Source organism: Podarcis filfolensis (genome assembly GCF_964270895.1).
Source record: "Podarcis filfolensis genome assembly, chromosome: 8".
Taxonomy (NCBI): Eukaryota; Metazoa; Chordata; class Lepidosauria; order Squamata; family Lacertidae; genus Podarcis; species Podarcis filfolensis.
The window spans coordinates 52717436-52739078 of record NC_139611.1 but is presented as its reverse complement, the minus strand read 5'-3'; the positions used below and the strand labels follow the sequence as shown (position 1 = coordinate 52739078).

Below are 21643 nucleotides of genomic sequence, written 5' to 3'. Positions count from 1 at the left end.
TTCTCTCCCTATTTTCTGATCTATAGGTGACAGGCACCCTGTTGACAGTAATCCTCACCACCCTCATGGCCATTAAAGCTGGGTGGGCTGTGTGCATTATCCACAAGTGGGACTGCTCACTCTTCCCTCCTTCAGCAGTTACGGCTCTTTCTATGTTTGGGTGGAACAGGCCTACAAACTGCCTGTGCAAGACTGGAGGAAGACCGGAGAACCAACCCCTACCTCACCACCTGGCTGCTTGGGGGAGCAGCTTTTATGGGTGGTTTGAGCTCCTATCACTGCTGGAAACCCAACATTATCCTGCCCATTAAATTTCAGAGGAATATACACTATACATGACTTCTATTCATTTCAATTGCAAGGGCTCTTGTACAAACTCCAAGGAAAAAGAGGTTGCATACCCATGGAGCTTGAGGCAATACACTGATACCTTCTGGTGACAATACACCTTGCTTGAAATAAGCAAGTAATTATGGGCCTTCAGTAGTGCTGAACCAAACTTAACCAGATTGCCACCCTGGGCTCCTTTGGGAGAGTTATAACATGAATGCTGACCCAGTAGTGTCTAGTAAAAGCTATAGAGTTATGATATTCAATGCCACCAAAATCTCGCATACTTTCTTGATGAAGAGGAAAGACAAACATACAACAGCAGTGACACTTTGCAAGTTTTTAAGAGTCTCTGGAGTTGCTCTAATGCAAGATTGTAAAAAAAAAAAAGAAAACTACAGCTCAGGATCTTAGTAACTCTGCAGATGGAAAAAATTACTTTAGCAAGTCACAAATTTAGCAACACAGCTTCATATTAAGTGAAGAGATGAGTTTCTCTTCCTACACATAACCTCTTCCTGTCCTTAGGATAAACATGTCCTCTGATGTGATACTTATTTTCCTCCACTCCCAAACCCTGTATCTCACACAACCCCAACACTAAAGTCAAAGCACTTTCCACAAAATTAAAATATAGAATCAAACTCACCTTCAAGTCTTGGGCCACGTCTAGAATACGTGATAATTTTGCTTGGTCGTACTGTTCCCCTCGCATGTACCATTCTGCCATAGCATGCATGATGAGCTGGCGAATTGAAGGAGACTGGCCCTAAGGAAACATCAGCTGAATTTCAGATTACTACATAAATTATCTAGCTCTTAAAGAGCAATTAAACCGGCACATGGCAAGTCCCTTGCTGCTCTGGAACACTGAAATCACAGGTTCCAATTCAATGAAAACAAAAGTAGCAGGTGGAAGAGGGTTTCAGCTTATTTCTCCCCCCCCCCCCCCGTTCTAGGTACCTTGCTCCTCCAACCCTTTAGCCTCCACAACTTGCCCCTACCATACAGCCAGATTGGCCCCTGTGCTTTGCTCCACCAGCAAATGTGATGGAGCCTTATTACAATAACAAATCAAAACACCAAGCCATTTTCCTCTTTACTGACTTAACTTTCAGGAATAACAACGGAGATGCCAAAGATTGGCTCCACTTTTAACACATTTATGCTCCATCTCTCCATAAAGGCACAAAAGAACAATTAAGTGGCTGATGCATAATAGCATAGCAATTTATTTCCATGGTCAGGTAGCAAGGTATATTATTTCCTGAGGTTATAGAACTGCAGCAGGTCATATTGCATATAAATGCAGGGTCTGTAACAATTAAACTTGGCAGGGGAAAAAAGGAAATAGCACATGTGTGCTGTCTCTCCAAGACAGAATGCACATGCAACTGCTGCATGAAGCAACTTTTAACTAGGGAAAGGAGAGGGACAGGGACAGGGACAGGGGGTTGCTACTGCCAGTCTCTACCTCAGTGTGTTTATTCCAATCCAGCTGTGTTACAGGCCACCCAAACACTAATATAGGACTGACCCCTCTCTGTTCCTGGGGCAGATTAAAATGAGGGATATCTGGAAGTCATAAGTATATTCATACTGAGGTCAAGCTGTCTGGATAGCTTCACAGTTGAAAAATAGTACAGGTACATAACAAAAATCACCTCACACCCAGGACAACTCTCATGGAGCAAAGAACAATCAAATTTCTATCCCACCCTTCTTTCAGGAGCATAACACAGTGGCAAGTTTAAACTCTTGTTGTCAAAACAAAACCATTGTAATGCCCTTACCTGCCCATGCCATGCATAATGCAGGATGATGGCAGAGTTGGGATGGTTGCCAAGAAAAATGGGCATAAGTGTGGAGATGAGTTCATGCCGCAAAGTATGCCAGGAAGTGTTGATCTGTAGTAATGCCAATACCAACATATCTGGACAGTGCTTGATAGGGAAGCTGAAGAGCTGCTTAACTTGCTCATACTGGCCAACCTCTGCCAACCGCAACAGGGACTCAATCAAGTCCAGGCTCTTCCTAACAAATAAGGGGGGGAAATGCAATATTGTGAATCAGTTGACAGGATTCTGGCTTGATGTCTGTTACACCAAGCTAACATGGGTATCAAATGACGTAATTCTAAATTCTGTTACGCTCGACAATATTTGAAATAACCAAACTTGGGGAAATAGATATCAAAGTCAACTTCCATCAAGTAGCATGCAGAGTGGTCAGAACAGTCCAAAGGCCTGCCTAGAAATCAAGATCCAACCTTCACAAACCAGACCACAGCAAAAATATAATCAGGGTTTAGTTCATAGCAGCTTAATACACATGGTTAATTTAACATGTTGCTCTCATTATCTATGCAACTATTTACAGACTAGCAAATGCAGCCAGTGTCTGGGGGAGACCCCTCTGCTGAACTAATGGGCCATCCCTGTTGCACACACACCCTCTCAAGTTTGAAGCACTTAGTGACTCAAAACCTTCTTACCAAAAGGCTGTCAGAAAAGCAAGAAAGGGATATCAACCATGAATACTCTGGCTCATCATTTCAGAATGCTGAAGCAGCTGTATTCCCAAGAAAAATAATACTGTTTACCATGTGGCAATTTCTCGATTGTCATCCTCGGGAGGGGCTTTCAAAATATCCGTGGCAACAGTATGACAGGGGTAGTCAGCAAAACAGAAGATCTCTGGATTAATGAGGGAATGCTGGATGAATGAGAGCTGCAACAAAATTACATCACTGTAAGAGTCATTTCATATCTACATTCATGTTACACTGTCTTGATGCACTTCCTCCTAAGCAATCACCACCCCTCCCTCTCACACTTCTGCTATTATGATTGCTTTTCCAAATAACTTTCTGAAAGTTCTAAGATTCAGTCTTCTATAGTCTGATCGCTACCTGTTACAGTAATTGCAGTGTATTAAAGGATGTATCACATCTTGATAGCAACTGTCTTAGTGAGCCCCAAAGCCAAAATTCAACAAAAAACTGAAAGAACATTTTTTAAAAGTTCTATGGTAATTATGAGCTCCCATTGCTCGGTCCCTGCTCCTGCCAACCTAGCAGTTTGAAAGCACGAAGTCCAAGTAAATAAATAGGTAACACTCTGGCGGGAAGGTAAACGGTGTTTCTGTGTGCTGCTCTGCTACGCCAGAAGCGGCTTAGTCATGCTGGCTACATGACCCGGAAGCTGTACACCAGCTCCCTTGGCCAGCAAAGCGAGATGAGCACCGCAACCCCAGAGTCGTCCGCGACTGGACCTAATGGTCAGGGGTCCCTCTACCTTTTTAACCAATGTGGCGGTAGTGAGTGAGAAAGAAAGCATGAAAAAAAAACTTCTCTTTGATTTTTACCTGTCCTTCTGCATGTTTCCAAGGTCTGTATATGAGATCAACTGGGAAGACGTCTAGCCCTAGCCCTCTCTGGACACCATACACCACAATCTGTAAGCCTTTGCTATCACGAATTTGAAATCCAGGGTGGTCAAGTTCATAGGTTACTTCCTTGAAGTTCAAATTTGGGTTCTGCAAAGAGTAAAACAAATAGTGGTGCAACTTATGGAGGCAAAAATAAAGAGCACGCTTTCACATTTCTCCTTATACAACTTAGAAACAATTCGTAAGATATGAAGCAGGCCATTAGCTCATCTAGCTCTAGCTCATATATTGACTGCTACTTTTGACAACAGCTCAACCACAGAGGGGAAATGGGGTTTTCCTGATTCCCTTTACCCATTTTTAAAGCAAAGTTGCCAGTGATTGAATCTCAGGCTTCCAACATGCAAAACATGAACTCTAGCACATTCCCCATAGTAAGTCTGTGAATATAACTTTGCAGTTAATTTTTTCTTTAATATGGTTCATGTGAGTTGTCAAAATGATGAATAGTCATTATATATTTTAAGTCAGTCATTAAAAAAATTAGTAATCATGTAAAAATTGGTCCCACAAGCATTCAAGAGTCCTTGTACGCATTATGCAGAATGAGGTGTTTATATTTTCCCCCACACAGAAATGTCTATCAATCTTTCTAGTCCCTATGCACCACTCAGAGCAGTTTACAGCATTTTAAAAACAGGGTACTACATAGAAAATATATTTTAAAAACACTAAATACAACAGAGGATAAGTGTCCCTTAAATGAACTAAAACACTACTAAATACTTGCTAAGGATTTGTCACCAGTAAAGAACAAATAAAGGTGTGCTTTAATGATACCATATCTCTAATCAGCACCACTTGCAAAGTCCTGATCAAAGCAGAATAAATCTTACATCATTTGCAATGTAAGCATGGAGCCAAACAAGGGGACACTGCACTAATGCTAATCATGCATAGGAATAGCTGTTCAGAATACACATGCTATGTCATTCTCAGTTGACCTTTGAGAAAATAGTGACTTGCCAGTTCATCAGGGACCTAGTTACAGTGATGACAATCTAGTACCAAATGAACCTCTCTCTGGTTATAATCATCTCTGGTTAAAATCATGTTTGCTTGTCTTCTTCAATAGCCACACATACAGTATACAGAGCTTGCCTGTTAATACTGTTGATCAGTTTTTCTAAGTTTAACCTACATGTTTTACAACCAAATGCAGCAGAACCCACCATTCAGCATTTCCAGCTATACACACATGGCAAAATATACACATGCTCAAACATAACCAAACATATGCAGTTTCTTTCACAGAAGTGACATCCTTACAGGAAATCTATCATACATGAAACAGCCCTTAAGTTTCTGGCAATCAGTTTTTCCTCAAAAGGTCAGATTGTGATCAACATACCAGCTCTTTAAGCACGTCAATCAGAACCTCCACATTCCAGGTATGGGACTGTGTTCCATCATTTTTATCTCTTCCATCACTCCAAATTCCACTTCCAGGAGCAGAGATGGACTGTAAATTAAGCATGTAGGTTTAGAATTCCTGTGACGTCGGTTGTGTAGATGGATTTAGTAGATCAAGAAATAAGATCAAGTGACAGAGTGGAGTTTGAATTTTACGATTGCAACACATTTATTACTGCAGATTATAGCAATACTTAAACTGTCTTCTATAATGCACTGTCAGCATGTCCCTTAACAATAAAATAGAGGGAAAGGCTTTATGAGCAAACAGTAATAAACAGAATTAAAAACAAAACCCCTTTTTTGTGAACACTGGACAAAAAGCAGGAGCATGGAGTACTATTATGATTGTCTCTCCTGAGGAACGGAGCAACCAGGCAGGGGCACATGTTAAGGGAGACTTAGATAATCTGACCCAAGTTTTTCCACAATCCCTTAAACTTGGCTCAGTAGCATACCAGAAGCCAGTGCAGTCCTTTCAGCAAGGGTGTTGTCAAAATTATTCTCCCTCCTGCAACCTTGTTACAGCATTCTGCACCAGCTGCAACTTCCAGACATGCCTTAAGAAAAGCCACAAGCAGGGCACACTGCAGCAATCCAATTGGGTGGTATATGAACTATCACAGCCAATCTATCATGATCCAGGAACGACCACAACTGTCATATCAAAAGAAGCTGGCAGAAGGCACTCCTATCCACTGAAACCACTTGAGCCTTGAGTAACAATGGATTTAGTGGAGCCCCACCCTACTAACCTATTTCCTGCCCACCCGGAGAACCTCCATCTTTCAAGCTCAGTTTATTGGCCACCCTCTAGCCCTTCACTGCACCCAGGTACCAGTTCATTTGCACAGCCACACTGAATTAAGATGGTACAGAGAAACAGAGTTGGATATTATGACACAGCACTTCCAAGTCCCCTTATAATCCCACCCCCCCATCAACAGGTTACACAGAGCTGTTAAACAGCATTTGGCATAAAATGCTGAAGTGCTGGAAGTCTTTTAACCTTTCAGTCATGCTTGTTGCTCAGTATCATAGGAATTAAGCGGCTCCAAAATCTTCTGTGTAAACACCATTCAGTAGTTCTGTTTAAGTTATATTCAGTTAAAACACCTCTCAACACAGAGGACACTCACCTGCAAAGGAATGCCGTCTGCCAGTCCTGAGTGTGTTCGAGCCATCATTCCCAAAACCCTGGCAACCTGGGCAGCAGTGACCTCTCCCACACCAAACTGTGTGATGATGTTGCGACATTCCTCCACACTAAAAAGGCAAGTCACAATGACCTCCACAAAACTTAGTATATAATTGTTTTCTATCAAGTATGTCTATTTTAAGGAGTATTACCAATACTCAAGTCAGTACATTAAGCTAGACTAGGGTGGAATCTATGTGCATATAAAAACCATTCTGAAAATACTTTTTTAAAAAGCGTTTTTAAAAATACATTGAATTTTCCATAAGGCTCACCATCACCGCCTAGTGTGACATTATATATTGCACTTAAAACACACTAAAAGTTTTACTTGCAGCTGTATAGGTGTCCTGCAACCTCCAACAGCCTTCTCAACTGACATAACTTGTCCTTTCATTTCAATGGGGCTATTCAAAGTATGACTTAAGAGTCAGGACATCAACTCCAAATTTCAGTGAATTTATCTACGTACCTTGTACAAAAGCCATAGCCAACTTCCTGCATGAAGTCTGCAAGAGAGCTCTCCATCATTGTTTTTGCTATCCCTCCAGAATCAGGCAGGATCCTGTCCATTAGAATGTCCCGTTTTTCAGGGTATAGGAGTGGTGCAAGCACCACAGGGCAACGTTCCTGGGGAAAATCTGAGATCCCAGAGTATTTTAGCATTTCAGAAGGACCAATGACCAACAAAGAACCCCAATAATAATTTGTTTCATATTGTGAAAATCATGTTATGACCAAAGAAGTTTTGAATAAAAAGGTGTTTAAGATCACTGTCTTGGAATTTAGAGACACAGAAAGCAATTTATTTTATACCCCAACTTTTGACCTATTTACCGTCCTACTGTGACAGTACAGCTATTTAGATAATATGACCTTAGTTGCATACCATGGCGAGCCATACTTAATGCTTTACCAATGAACATGTCTCGCTTGGCTCCTCTGCTCCTTCCCACACACTCTGGGAGGAAGCAAACAATTATCCCAGGGCTTAATATTATGACCAAACCAGCAATTATGGTTCACTTTGCTCTCAACAAGTCAATTATTGCCCATTAAGGTGTGTGCACAGTAAACTATGGTTTACTATGTTGTGCAAACTGGGCCTCACATTACTGCCTCCATTACATCCTCTGGACTGTCACAGCAACATTCTAAAGCACCTTGAAACTGCCACAAGTTTAAACAGGAAAGGGAAGGGGAAGGCTAAGATAGTAGGGCCAGAGAAGCCCAGGCCAAAATTTCAGAGGGGTGGAAAGCATCAATTTATATCCAAGCCCCATCCCATTTCTAAATGGAGTGCCAACAATAATACCCATCTAAAGTTGTGATAGCCAAACCTCTACCAGTTATAGTATCTGAAAGACATAATGTGCAGACAATCCTATAAGGATCTGCATTAAGATAATCGTTTCAGGATCCTCGTTTCTTTTCTGGATTACCACCAAATGTTTACCCCCCACAAAAATTTATTCCTTTTAGAAATGGGTTTCAAATAGATGTATCAAATACAATACTTGCCTCTACGTAATGTTTTGAGAAAAGCGTCAATCTGTTCCTGTCCAACCCCAAAGGCTCCCTTCTGTCCAAAAAGAAGATGGGATAGGAGGAGGTGCAAGACCTCTATTGCAATATCTTGGAAGCCACCTTCTTGATTTCCACTGACGTCTGCGTCAATGTATGAACGCAGAAGATCAGGAAGTTTCTGTTTAATAAACTGAGCAGCTTTTAAAGAGAGAGAGAGAAAGAGAGAGAGAGAGAGAGAGAGAGGGAGAGAGAAACCAAAAGCAGTTAACTAAATTGCTTTTTAAAAAAGTTTATGCATCTGCTCTTCTGGTTTATCAACAGCACTTGCCAACTGCTCTGATCGTCACACAATAAGTGTGACAGTATATAGACAGTTGCATACTAGAACAACCAGTCAGAATAACTCAGCACCACCCTGCCTTGGAATGCAACCTCACTTGATGCCACCTTGCATTTCCTTACACTGTTTGGTACAAGCACAAGAAAGGAGAAGTGGAAGCTGGTACTTCTCCAGGCATACATGCTTGGCTTTTTCACCAATTTCACTTTTTCCTGCTTAGGTTGCACCTAAAACCTGTCTGCCCTATCATGACTCTACTCAAATTCTAATGGTGATCCAGATACAGCTTCTATTACACCCTAAGAATTTTTACTTCCAAATATACTTTAAACAGGACTAACAAGTGGTTCTAGGAAACTCAGATTAATGGAAAAATTGTTGCCTGTAGTTACCTCATTTAATTAAGAAAGAAGGGAATATTTTGGATCAGTGACCCGCAGATCAACTACTTTCAGAGTCCAGGTCAATAGAACTGACATAAGGAAGCAGATTTCATATTTCTTAATTACCTCTTAAGATTTTTTGGGTGGGTGTGTTGTATTAGATTTATATTGTGAGCTCAGAGCAGCTTACATATGGTTCCCATGTTGTCTTCCCTTTCTGGAAGGGCTCAAGGAGAGCTGTATCTTATGTCTTCAGAACATTCTATTAGCCACAAAGATCAGGCAAGATTTTCAAGATCTTGGGTGTTTCCCCTCCCTCCAAACATCAGCGGAGGCAACTACAAGGATGATCCTTGAATGAGTTAACTGGACCTTGCACTGTGGTCCCTTCTGGCCCTTGGATTCTACAACTTAAGCAACTAAATCCAGGAGAAGGATGAAAACTAAAGTCTCTTATAGACAACTCAGGAATCAGATTATACTAAAACTGAAGTAAAATCTGGTATGTGTGTCTATAATACTATACAAATTTATCTTACCAAAGCCTCGTAGATCTGGATTGAAGGAGTTTAGCAAAGCAAGGCCAAAAATAACCTACAAATAGAAGAAAGAACTGCATTAGCACCTATCACATACATAGTCCAGCTGTCTGGCAACTAGACTGGCAAAGAGAAACACCAGGGCTGAATTTTACTGTCCTCCCCACAACTTTCCTCATCCCACTGAGAGTTAAAAATACCCCCACCAAGGATGCCCATGAGGTGGATTAGGATTTGGAGGGTGACGTTGATGTCAGTGCTGCTACTCTAAAGCAAGATGGACAGGAAATCATTGTGACTAATGCCACACCTTATTTAATGTGGTTGGAACATTTCTAAGAGCACTACCAGCTGTTAACCTTCCTCAGATTCTGTCAGGATGTCAGTCCCTCCATAGGATTCCTATTGGGGCCAGTGCTTTTAATTTGTTTATAAATGATCTATATTTAGGTAGCCAAGTTCATAGCCAACATCAAATTATTTGGGGCATTGAAACAAAATGGTGCTCCACAAGATCTTCTCCAAACTGGGTGACTGGACATTTTAAACGCAAATGCAGTTCAGCATAAAACAAGTGAAAAGCGATGAACAAAAGCCTAAAAAAAAACCACTGATGAGATCCAAACTGAGAGAGTGACTAGGAAAAAGATCTTGGGAGTTGTGATGGACAGTTTCATGAAAATACTGGTGTAGAGTGCAGCTGTTCTGAAAACAGCAGATTATATGATGATAAAAGTGTTTATGTTTTATGCTTTTGTTTATATTCTGTTGTTATTGTTTCTGCTTGTTTTTTTAATGAAGAATAATTGTTGAAGTTACAAATTATAAAACTAATAAAAAATTATTTACAAAAAAATGAAAACAGCAGATTTCATGCGTACAATTAGAAAGGAAATAATAATTAAAACTATCACTGTCATGGTGCCTTTACACAAATCTATGATTTGCCTGTGTTCAGAGTAGCGTGTAGAATTTTGTTCACCACACCTTAAAAAGCATATTGTAGAGCTACAAATGGTACAGAAAAGGGCAATTAGCATGAGCAACTGAAGGAACTGCCTAGTGAGAAAGAGTTTCAATGACTGGGGCTAGTTGGGGGGTGAGGTGGTGGTAATGACATGATAGAGGTCTATAAAATTATGCATGCTGTTGAAAAAGTCACTGGACAAATATTCATTCCTCATTCATAATACCAGAACTCAGGCTCAGACAATGAAGCTGAATGTTGGGATATTCAGGTTGGACAAAAGGAGGCATTTCTTCACATAAAAAGCATGCAACGATGGCCAACATTTTTAATGGTCAGACTAAAAGGGGATCAGACTACTTCATGGAAGATAAATCTATGGACTTAACCCACCTCTTGAACCTTGCTTAATTTGATAACTTTGCTCAGCTGAGTGAATAGATGGGGTGACGGCTTAAGACTCTGAAAGAAAAAAGTTTTATATATGAGATGCTTATGTTTACAGTTTAACAGAATACTGTACCAAGAAAAAGATTCTCTGTGTCATAAGTTCCTCTACAGAAAAAAATAAAATCAACTTCTGCTCATTAGTGGTACTTTCCAACTTCTCTGAAGATAGTATCATTTGTTGCCAAACTACCAGTATTCTCCAATTCCAGCATACAAAGTTCTGTAAATTGCTACAGAAGCCCCAATGAGGAGTGGGTGTTGCAGAGCAAAGAAATGTAAAATAAGGCAATTACCTGGATATTTTACGAGTACAGAATTTACATGATGTAAATCTTAAAAACTCCTTTGTAATAATGAACATAGGTGTACATTTTGTAAAATTAGCTCACTGACACCTGAATAGGTTTTTCTTTAACATTCTTGTTAAGGGCACTTTAAAACTGCATACAAACCTTTTGATAATGCAATGGATTTTCAATAGCATAGGACAGCGTCGAAATAAAATTTGGCTTTGTAATCAATGATGCACACTCCTGGATCAGAAACTGCGTCTGAAAAGAAAGGAGACAGCTGTAGCAAAAGTTTTGGTTGTTTTGGGGGAGGCACCTATGATCTAGTTACCAGATATTACCAGGATTTTGTTTCTGTAAACATAATATATACACCCATTAAAGTACTTCAAACCGTCTTCTTACTATAGGATACGTTTGACAAATATTTTGATATCATAAAGATGAGATGTCAGATTAAACTATTTTGGTTAGTCTTTCAAGAAGGTGAATGCAATTCACAATTCTTCGTCATTACTGATTATGCCCAGCACAACAAACATCATCTGAATACTGTATCCATAGTAACAAAATAGAAGCTAATATTAAGAAATATTTTACAGAGACAAGCCAAACAAGTGACTTGACTTGACTTGTGACTAAACTTGTGACTAAAATTCAAGTTACTGAACTCAGTTACTAAGTCATTCAAAGCTTGAGAAAAATGAAGTTCCATCACACAAGACCTTAGGAACAGCAGTATTCAAAAGTAGCTCAACTCTTCTATTTTAACATTTCCTGAAGTTCACAAATCTAAAATGTGTTGGGATTATTTACATTTACAAGCCACTTCAGAAGTACTCAGGGATACAGTTATTTCCATTTATGAATAGCTTCCTATGAAGCCTCCTGAAGCAATTAATAATACCAACAATTAACACATATATGAAACAGTTCAAATACAACACATACACAGACTTGGCATTCAGATATGGCACTTCTATGCAACTTTTGTACTCATAAGTGGGCTAAGCCAATCTGAAAAAAAGCACAGGTCTTCTCTGGAGTAGAGCCTCTTTTAAACTCTCCCAGAAAGATGTGCTTACCTGACTCCCTTCCAGATTTCTACAGGGTAACAAAAACAATGTTTTAGGAAGTTTTTGAACTAACTGCTGGACAGAAAATCAAGCTATTTTTTAAAACTTAGGAACACAGGAACCTGTCTTATACAGAGTCAAGCCACTGGTGCATCTAACTCATTTTTATAGACTGACTGGCAGGCACCTTTGTAGGGTTTCAGGCAGGAGGGCATGGCATACCTGCCTGGAGATGCCTCTGGAGCATTTTATATGAAAGGTTTGTGCTCTATCAATGAGCTATAGGACATTTAAAAGTAGTGTTCTGTTGTAAATCTGCTGCCTGTTTTAAATGTATCCATATGTATGATGTTTTAGTAATAGTTTCAATGCTGCTTTTACTGTATGTATTTTCACAATGAATTTTGTAAGTCACTACAAGATGGAAGCATTGTAGAATAAAAAAATGTAAAAATTAAAAATCAAGAAACTAATTGGAAATTCTTTAAGGACAAAATTTACCTGATGGAAATCTTTACCGCTACTTTTACCATCGCCACTGAAATCCACATGCGAGAATAGACAGCGTAGTAAATGCCTGTCTGCCTCAGGGCCGTGCCGATTCACAATCTAGTTGCAAGAAAAACAAAAGAGCTGAAGCGAGGTACCATAGCATTTGTAACTACATAGAATCACAGAACTGTAGAATTGGAAGGGACCCTGAGGATCATCTAGTCCAACCCCCTGCAACACAGGAATATGCAGCTGTTTCTTATGGGGATTGACCTTCAACCTTGGTGTTTATCAGCACCATGTTCTAACTGAGTGTTTCTACCACTTTCAGCTGCACTCTTAAGGAACAGGAGCCACACAGCTTTCTGGCAGGGTCCATGCTAGTAGCAAAAAGGAGAAAATAAGGGAAAGTCACAGAGTGTCCAGGTCACATTAAACTACAGTTTAAACAAGTTTTGGTTTAACATGACTGAACAGTGTGGTGGTAAACACTGCTCAAATGCCACAGTGTCTGACTTCTGATGTCACCTGAACCTGGGCTCTTAGTTGGTTTCCCCCCAAAAAAACTAAAGTGGCAAGCCAAAAATGAACTTTGTTTAATGCTCGTGGTTTGTCAGGCAACATGACAAGCCAGACTGAAGGGGGAAGCAAGTACAGCAGCAAGTGACCCTAGCAGTCTTTCAGGGGTTCAAATGGGCCAATGACCCAGAAAAATAGGGCTGAGAACCACTTTGTAAAAATGAAAAGGGATATAATTTAAATTACTCTTTAATAAACAGAAAATCTGCTTGCTTTTAAAGTAGAGCATGTTAGCACTAAGCAAAAGAAAATAAAAAAGCAACCTAAATATATTGCACAGTATGCATATAATTGAGGTAATTCCTGTTGAGTCCAGAATCGAAGATTTGTCATTTATCTGGGTTACTTATATTGAATATAAAAGCTATTTTAATACAAAGTAAGTACTACGACCAAAAGCAGCATAAATATAACAAGAAGGCAACTGAATAGCAACCCCAAAATTAAAACAATATTTTAAAAATAGAGAGGCCCAAACCACACCACTCTTTCAGAAGGCCTGAGTGAAACAAAAGATTTTACCTGGTGGCCAAAAGACCACATGAATGGGATAATACAAGCCTCCCAGAGATGGCTGTCTCATAATCAGGATATCACAACTGAAAGATTACCGCCCTTACTTATTTTGGTGGGGGCACCAGGAGCAGGGCCTCCAAAAGATCTTAAGGTTCAGGTAGGTACACAGCTTGCCATTTATAAACCAGCACTTTTAAATTAGCCCCGGAAACATATGGAGAACCAGCGCAGCTGAACAAACCACAGGCATAATATGATCAAACTGCACAGTCTTAGTTAAAACCTTTGCACTCCTGTTCTGAACCAACCAGTTATTGGACCATTTTTATAGGCAGTCCCACATACAATGCAGTGCAACAGTCTAAACGGGAAGTCAACAGAGGATGGGCAATTGTGGCCAAGGTATCACCACTCAGGCAAGGTCAAAGCTGGTGTATCCACCAAAGCTGAGAATAGGTAATTTGAGTCGTAAGATCATTTGAGCCTCCAGTGCTGGATCAATAAGCACCCCCAGTTGTACACCTGATCCTTTAGGGAGAGTAGAACACCATCTAGAACCGGCTGAATACTATTCACCTGGATAGATAAACCAAGCAAACAGGGCAGCTCAACTTTTCATACCAAGTGGGCCGCAATACTAATTTGACACAGAGCCCATGGGCTGCACACTGCCCTGTTGCACACAAGGGAGCATGGCCAAAATTTGATGCTGCCCCCCACTCTGCCTTCGTAAAGCTGCCTAAGTGAGGTGCCAGGCTTTGGAAAGGAGGCATGAATCTCTATAAGGGTCCAACAGTTCTGCCACCTCCTTCCCAAAGCCTTGTTAGCTCTTTCCCAGCTTTGGGAAGGAGGCGGGAGAACTCTTAAGACATGGTTACAGTCCTCAGTCTTCCTTCCCAAAGTCCAGCTCCTCACTTAACCAGCTTTGGGAAGGCAGTGTGAGAAATGGGGTGGGTCTGTGTCAAATGTTGCAGAGGCTGCCAAAAAAAGCCTCAAGGCCATATGTCATGCAATGGACCACCCTGAACCAATCAATACCTCTAATCTTCTGTGACTATGGGCAAGAGGGCTTCCACTTGCACAACAGGGCTTTCCTTGCTCTCCTCCTCCTCCTACCCCCAAAATTGGCTGCAAAGGGAGGTCAGAAGAATCCCCAAAACAGTGCACAGGAAGAAGAGGGAGGATCATTCCATCTGGCAAGCTGCATTTGCTTGTACTAATAGGGACATTCATCATAGTGTGATGTTCAATTCCACCCTGAACCTCTGTTTTTCAGAGTTCATCCAGTTCATTGCCATGCCCAAGCAGCGTGCACAGCCTCACTTGCATGTGGTGAGCAATAAATATAAAGCTGAGTATCATCTTCATTCCGGTGACACCTTCAACCAAATCTTCAGATGCTCTTTCTCAATGGTTTCATCAAGATGTTAAACAGTGTGGGCAAATGAATAGAACTCTGCAGAACAAGCATCAAGCAGTACCTCTCAAACTTAAACCAGACAGCTGAACTGAAAGGACATCATTATTAATGGCACTGAACACTACTGAGAGGTCCAGGAGAATCAAACAAGGTTCCATTTCCCATCTGCCAGCAAAGATCAACCTACAGGAAGACCAGGGTAATTTTTGGCTCCAAACCAGGTTAGAAGCCTAACAGAAATGGATCTGGATTAGGAACCTCTGGCCTTCCTGATGTTGTTGAATCACAACTCCTATTATACTGTGGAACCATAAGAGGGATAAACAATTCAAAACTAATCAGATAAGGTAAAGGTAAAGGGACCCCTGACCATTAGGTCCAGTCGTGGCCGACTCTGGGGTTGCAGCGCTCATTTTGCTTTATTGGCCGAGGGAGCCGGCGTACAGCTTCTGGGTCATGTGGCCAGCATGACTAAGCCCCTTCTGGCGAACCAGAGCAGCGCACAGAAACGCCGTTTACCTTCCTGCCAGAGCAGTGCCTATTTATCTACTTGCACTTTGACGTGCTTTCAAACTGCTAGGTTGGCAGGAGCAGGGACCGAACAACGGCAGCTCACCCCGTTGCGGGAATTCGAACCGCCAACCTTCTGATCGGCAAGGCCTAGGCTCTGTGGTTTAACCCACAGCGCCACCCACGTCCCTACAATCTGATAAAGCACCTCTCAAATAATTTTTCCCTGCCTAAAGCTTTGTAAAGGACACTGGAAGCTTATTACTGAGCAGCGGAAGAAGAGAAAGCAGCTTTTTGCCAGTGCTGTCTTTTGATAATGTGTGTGCAATGAATCACATATTGGCTGTGTTTGCACATAAACTGTGGTTAATGTTATTTAACAGACCATGACTCACCTCGCAGACAAGCAAACAAGTCACAGCTTGTTTACTTCATATCAGAGCGGGTGCGGGGAACTGTGGCGCTCCAGATGTTGCTGAACTACAACTCCCATCATCCCTGACCCTGGCCACTAGCCATGCTTACTGGGACTGATGACAGTTGTAGTTCAGCAGCATCTGGAGGGTCAGAGGTTTCCGACCCCGTTCTAGATAATCAGATTCATCTAAGAATAATTAGAATGAGCAGGCCCCTACTCTCTTGATCACTTTGTGAGGAAGGATTTATTTACAATTTTCTTTTTTAAAAAATACTTACAGCCCCACACATCACCAAATGGACATGGAAATTTTATACAAAATATCAGTTGAAAACAATATATAGTTCATTAAAATTGTAAGCTAAATTCAGAAAACTAAACAAAATCACAAGAGCAACAAAACAGGAGTGCAGCAATACAGCAGAAGGGAAAGCATCCACTTGCCTGAAAGGCTTGGTAAAGAAGCATGTCTTAACTTGACACTGAAAATGTTACAATGACACACCCCAGAAGGGAAATATAATAATAATAATAATAATAATAATAATAATAATAATAATAATAATAATAATTTATTACTTATACTCCACCCATCTTGCCGGGCTTCCCCAGCCACTCTGGGCGGCAGCCCTCTCATTTGTCACCAGTATTCAGTTGTTTGGGGCTTTTTATATTAACATCTTAGACTGGGCTCAGCAGCAAATTGGCAACCAGCACAAAATCTTTCAGGACCAGCAGTAACACCCAGCAGTAACCTAGCTAGCTGCTATATTATGCACCAGTTGCAGCTTCCAAACCATCTTCAAGGGGAACCCCATATAGTGCACTGCAATAAACTGATAAGGAAACATTAGCCACTGGCCTATAGTTAATATCATCTGGATCCAGGCTGGGCTGACTTGTAGCTTCTTTTAAAGAAGATGCAACAGCTTACTTTGTCAATGAAGAAAGAGCAAACGTGAGTTTAAGCACAGGGGCTTTCCTTATATCTTCTGCTGTGAATTCACTCAGCTTCTCTGCATTCACCTTTTCTTCCTTTTGACAGCTTTTGACTCCTTTACTGTTCAAAGGTCCAGCTGTCTACCTAGATGGTCTCTAACTACTCAAGTATTTTATGGTTGTTGATTTTTGTTTTTAGCAGCTGTCATCCTCAAATTCTTTTTTTGCATCGCTTATGGTCTGCTTGCAATATGAAAAGTCTTATTTCCCCCTGCTACGTGCATATTTTATAGTTTTGTTTTTCATGTTTTAATTTTGGTCTATTATAATTGTTCTCCGTATTATATACACTATAAAATGAAAATTTAAAACTTTACAAAAGAATCAGTTATTTAAAGACCTTAAACATAGAAGTTAAAAATCATTTGAAAGTTGGATGTAAACAAGGATCAAAGTAGCATACTTCTAAGTAGTACTGAGTATAAGACCCTTCAAGTGAGGAAGACCAGAACACACCGCTAACCAAAAACCCTCTGCCAGCTTCAAAAGTTTGCAGGAAAACTAGGGCAGCAACAACATGGGCATATGGTGCCACAAAGATGTTGCCCTGGAGTAATTGTTCTTCATGCTTCATGCTACACTTCTTCCACATTCACTTTTTCATATCTCATCCAGGTTGAGAATTAAATGACATTACTAGCCACACTGGGCAGGGAACTGCAAACTTGAAGGTTCACTTCACTATTTTCACCATCATTTCCACCACCAGTACCAGCCTCAATTCTTTTTTTCCCCTTTTTAAAAAATCTAACCATTCAAAAAAGGAATGCAAAAAAAGAAAGAGGCAACTACTTTTGTAACTATGAAAAATACAAGCTAGAATGAACAATTTTCATTTAATAAGGAAAACAGACAGTAATAACACTTGCAATAAATTCACCCTAGAATGAACTAAGTATTGCCAATTTAATTTTGCATTAAATTACTATAAGACATTGCAAGAAGGTCAGGACAGGCTGATTTTAAATACTCAAAAGAACTCTGTTATAAACATGGAAATGAGCAATAACTCTACAGGACCACTGCGTAATTAAAGCCAATGTCGTAAATCAATTCAGGTACAAACAAACAAAAAAAGACGAAATAACAGGATAAATAAGATATGAAACTTAGAGTTTAATAAACTTGACAATTGTCAACTCCCAGCCAGCAAAATATAGTAAGATCTTAGTGGCCTGTGGTGTTTTGCACTACAAATCACATCAACCAGTTAACATGGTCAGTGGTCAGAGCTGTAATCCACAACATCTGGAGATTACCAGGTTGGGGAAGATTGTTCTAGCAACTAAACCAATCAAGCAGTGAGAAGTAGGAATATAAACAGTACAAACTAAGTTGTGGATACCCTTTTCATTTTTTTTTAATGGCATTAGTTATTGACTTACATGCTGTATTTCCTGCTGGCTGGCTCTGTAGTTTTTCTTGGTTAAATTGTCCACCAGGTAGCTGATTTGAGACAAGGCCAGCGAGAGCGAGTCAAGATTCATTGCTGGTTGGGGCGGAAGCAGGCGGCCGAGCCCGGCGCAAAATCACCATTATTCCCCTTTAGTCACCTCAGAGACAGGTTAATTTTTTTCCAGTTAGCCTATATAATCAATTTATGCTGTATGTTCAGCTCTTCTTTCCCAGTATTCTCACTCTGTTCTGAACCATGGCACCTGCAAGACAAAATAGCAATGATTATACATAATCTATTTGCTAGTGACTGGTCATGTATAACTAAGCAATCGTAAATGTAATGATGGTACAGGCCAGAGTTTTATGGGAAAGCACTTGCTTTGCAAGCAAAAGGTTGCAGATTTGATAAGGCTGTTAAAGGCAGTTTGAACTAGTTTATTTCAGGGGTCAGGAACTAGATCCGGCCCCGAGGGCTGAATCCAAAACTGCCACACCATCTGTGAACCTTCAACTGAAGAATCAAAGAGCACTCAAAGTACACTCTGGATACTTTCCAGCCCCAAATTTAATTAAAATTGGGACTGCAGAGGAAGTTTATTCCGCAGAAGAATATTCTGCCACTTACCCTTCCAAAAGGAGGGCTTGTATTTGACATTGAATTTCAATTCAGCAATGAAAGCGAGTCAAGGATCATCTGCATTTGGGAGCTAAAAGGAACAAGTGGCAGATCACGGTAATGCTCTCAATTGTTTCTCTAGAGCAGCGGTTCTCAACCTGTGGGTCCCCAGATGTTGTTGGACTACAACTCCCATCATCCCTGAGCTCTGGCCTTGCTAGCTAGGAGTGATGTTGTTGAACTACATTTTGGGATGCACAGGTTGAGAAAGGCTGCTCTAGAGCCACAGCAGTACCTGCCCCACACCTGAAGTCATAGGTGAGCGTGGCATGGGAGAAAATGGTATTGAAAGTCAATCTGGGGCTACAGGTAGGCTTGTGGCTATTCAAAGCCAGCATCATAAGCCACAGTCTGAAGTTGCCCTATTCAGACAAACCAACCAGAGTTAAAACTAACCACATTTGGCCCTAGTTTGGGCATAACAAGCCACTCCAAGGTGGAATAAAAAACAAGTGCTTTCGACTTCCTCCTCTAGGTTGCACTGGAAGAGGGAAGTAGTGCACAAGCCAAAGAACACTAAAATCCCTGTTTAGTGTATTGTCCAAATACAGTCAATGAGTCCAATCGGAGCAAAAGACTATTTTATTCAGATCTATAGAATTATGAATAGTCTTCACTTGTTAATGAGAACACAGGAGTTTATTTACACTTTCAACAGCATGAAGTGTCATGTATAAGATGTGTACCCAAGTACCAACTCCCAATTATTGTTTTAAGCAAATATACAATTTTTAAAAATAATTTTAAATGATCTGTTCATTGGCATTTGCCTCTCTTGACGGAAGCTTATCATTAGCATTGTAGGTTTCTTAATAGGTTATTGTCCTGCCAATATAGATTCCAAACTTATGAAATGATAAAATTGCTTCATGTTTACAAGGCAATCTTGAAATCTTCACCAGGTTTGCTTTCAGTTTTTACAGGCCACTTCCAAGCCCAATGCGGAAAAGATTGCAAGGCCTGAAATTCTGCTGAAGAAAGATGATCATTCTGTAATATATGGAGAGAAGTGGCATTGATTTGTGGATGGACTGAATATGGGACAAAAGCAAAAAAAAAAAAAAAAGTCAGAGAAACAAAGATTTCATCCTGATGAAGTGGGCAATAGAGGAAGTGTAAATGAGATTGGTAGACGGGAGGAAAGATGAGACGTTTGGCTGTGGATGTACAGTGGTCCCTCCAGATACGAACTTAATTCATTCCAGGGGTCTGTACGTACCCCGAAAAGTCTGTATCTAGTTTCTGCGTACACTGCACACACAAAGTTTCTGCGCACACGCACGGCGTGACAAAACACTTCTGCGCATGCGGTGAAACCTGGAAGTATACACTTTGCTGCATTCGCAACCCGAAAGTTACGTTACCCAAAGGTAACATAACCTGAGGGTCCACTGTACTGGCAACAATGACACATCCCAGTGGAAATATCAGAGAAGTGATATGGGATTGGAGGGAAATAAATATTTTTTTGGGGTACAGCTGTACAGCATTAGCATACAAGTGGTAGCAAAGCCACAGTATGTGATGAGGTTACCCAAAAAGAATGTACCAAGAGAAATAGCAGAGGGCCAAAAACAGAACCCCAAGGGATCCCTACAAACTGAGAAAGCAGAGGAAGACATTCCTCTTGTGTGTTAGAAGTCTGACTGGCCTCAACTAGAAGTCAGTCATTTGGTGTCACTGGTGTCCCATGCTGTGGAACACTTTTGCAGCAGTGATTTGGCAGGCACCCTTACTTTTGACTGTCAAGCATCTCTTGAAGACTTTTTAATGCCTATGCAATTGCTTAGCATTTTCTTGAGCAGCCAGTCATTTTAATGATTGTTCTGTACTGCTTTTAAAGGATTGCTATAATGTTGATGTATAAAACCCCAATGTTTTCTGAGAGCGACATATATATACTTTTCTAAATAAACAATGATTAGCCAGTTAGGAAGAGAATCAACTGAGGACAGAATCAAGGACCTAGGGCTTAAAGGGAATCACAACTTAATTGTGATCAGCTGAATCAAGGGGTGGCAGAGAGATCAAGGAAGATGAGAACTGAACAGAAACCTTTCCACTTGCCAAATAAATTATTTTCATGAAATAAACTATTTTCTGAAGAAGTGTGCATGCACACAAAAGCTCATACCAGTAACTAACTTAGTTGGTCTCTAAGGTGCTACTGGAAGGGATTTTTTAATTTTATTTTCATGAGGGTAGCCAATATTGGTGAAATACATAGTGGGTAGTCAAAGTCTATCGAGGTTAGCCCAAATTCAGCTAGGGAACTTTTAGCATTTAAGCAGCAAGGTTTAAGACAAAGGAATCGGCTAGCTACACTACAATTTAGATTACAACAAAACTGCTTTCAGCAACTTAAGCATTAGCCACTCTGCACAGATACTAACCAACTGGTAGGACTACCACTCAAACCACATTGTGACACACAGGGGCACAAAGCCACCTTAAATAAATATATAAATCTAATTATCTAAAAGGCAGAATTGAGTAGCTTAGTATTCTCAAAAACTAACAGCATATTAAAATAAAAAATCATGATGAATGTGTAAGATAAAACAAATTTAAATGTTTCAAAAGGGGGAGGGGGAGGAAGGGTGAAAGGAAGAGCTTCTTGAAAAATGAGAGCAAGATGAGAATTGCACACAAGTGGGAAACAAAACATGAGT

General features: G+C 40.5%; 1 protein-coding gene across 23 annotated transcripts in view; it reads right to left on the bottom strand.

Moving 5' to 3' along the window:
* The window catches only part of CNOT1 (CCR4-NOT transcription complex subunit 1), a 59963-nt gene that overhangs the window by 34821 nt on the left and 3499 nt on the right, over positions 1–21643 (bottom strand). For all 23 annotated transcript variants that reach the window (XR_014551011.1, XM_083624838.1, XM_083624819.1 and 20 more), the window contains exons 2-14: positions 18283–18555; positions 12465–12572; positions 11050–11148; positions 10541–10609; positions 9181–9235; positions 7913–8116; positions 6864–7032; positions 6333–6459; positions 5132–5242; positions 3697–3867; positions 2933–3060; positions 2124–2364; positions 980–1099 (exon numbers count right to left, since the gene is read on the bottom strand). Coding sequence is in view for 22 of the 23 variants with exons in the window: in XM_083624838.1 (XP_083480964.1) it covers positions 980–1099; positions 2124–2364; positions 2933–3060; positions 3697–3867; positions 5132–5242; positions 6333–6459; positions 6864–7032; positions 7913–8116; positions 9181–9235; positions 10541–10609; positions 11050–11148; positions 12465–12572; positions 18283–18384 (1704 nt within the window). In the remaining variant the exon portion in view is untranslated. The remainder of the gene's footprint in view (positions 1–979; positions 1100–2123; positions 2365–2932; positions 3061–3696; positions 3868–5131; positions 5243–6332; positions 6460–6863; positions 7033–7912; positions 8117–9180; positions 9236–10540; positions 10610–11049; positions 11149–12464; positions 12573–18282; positions 18556–21643) is intronic.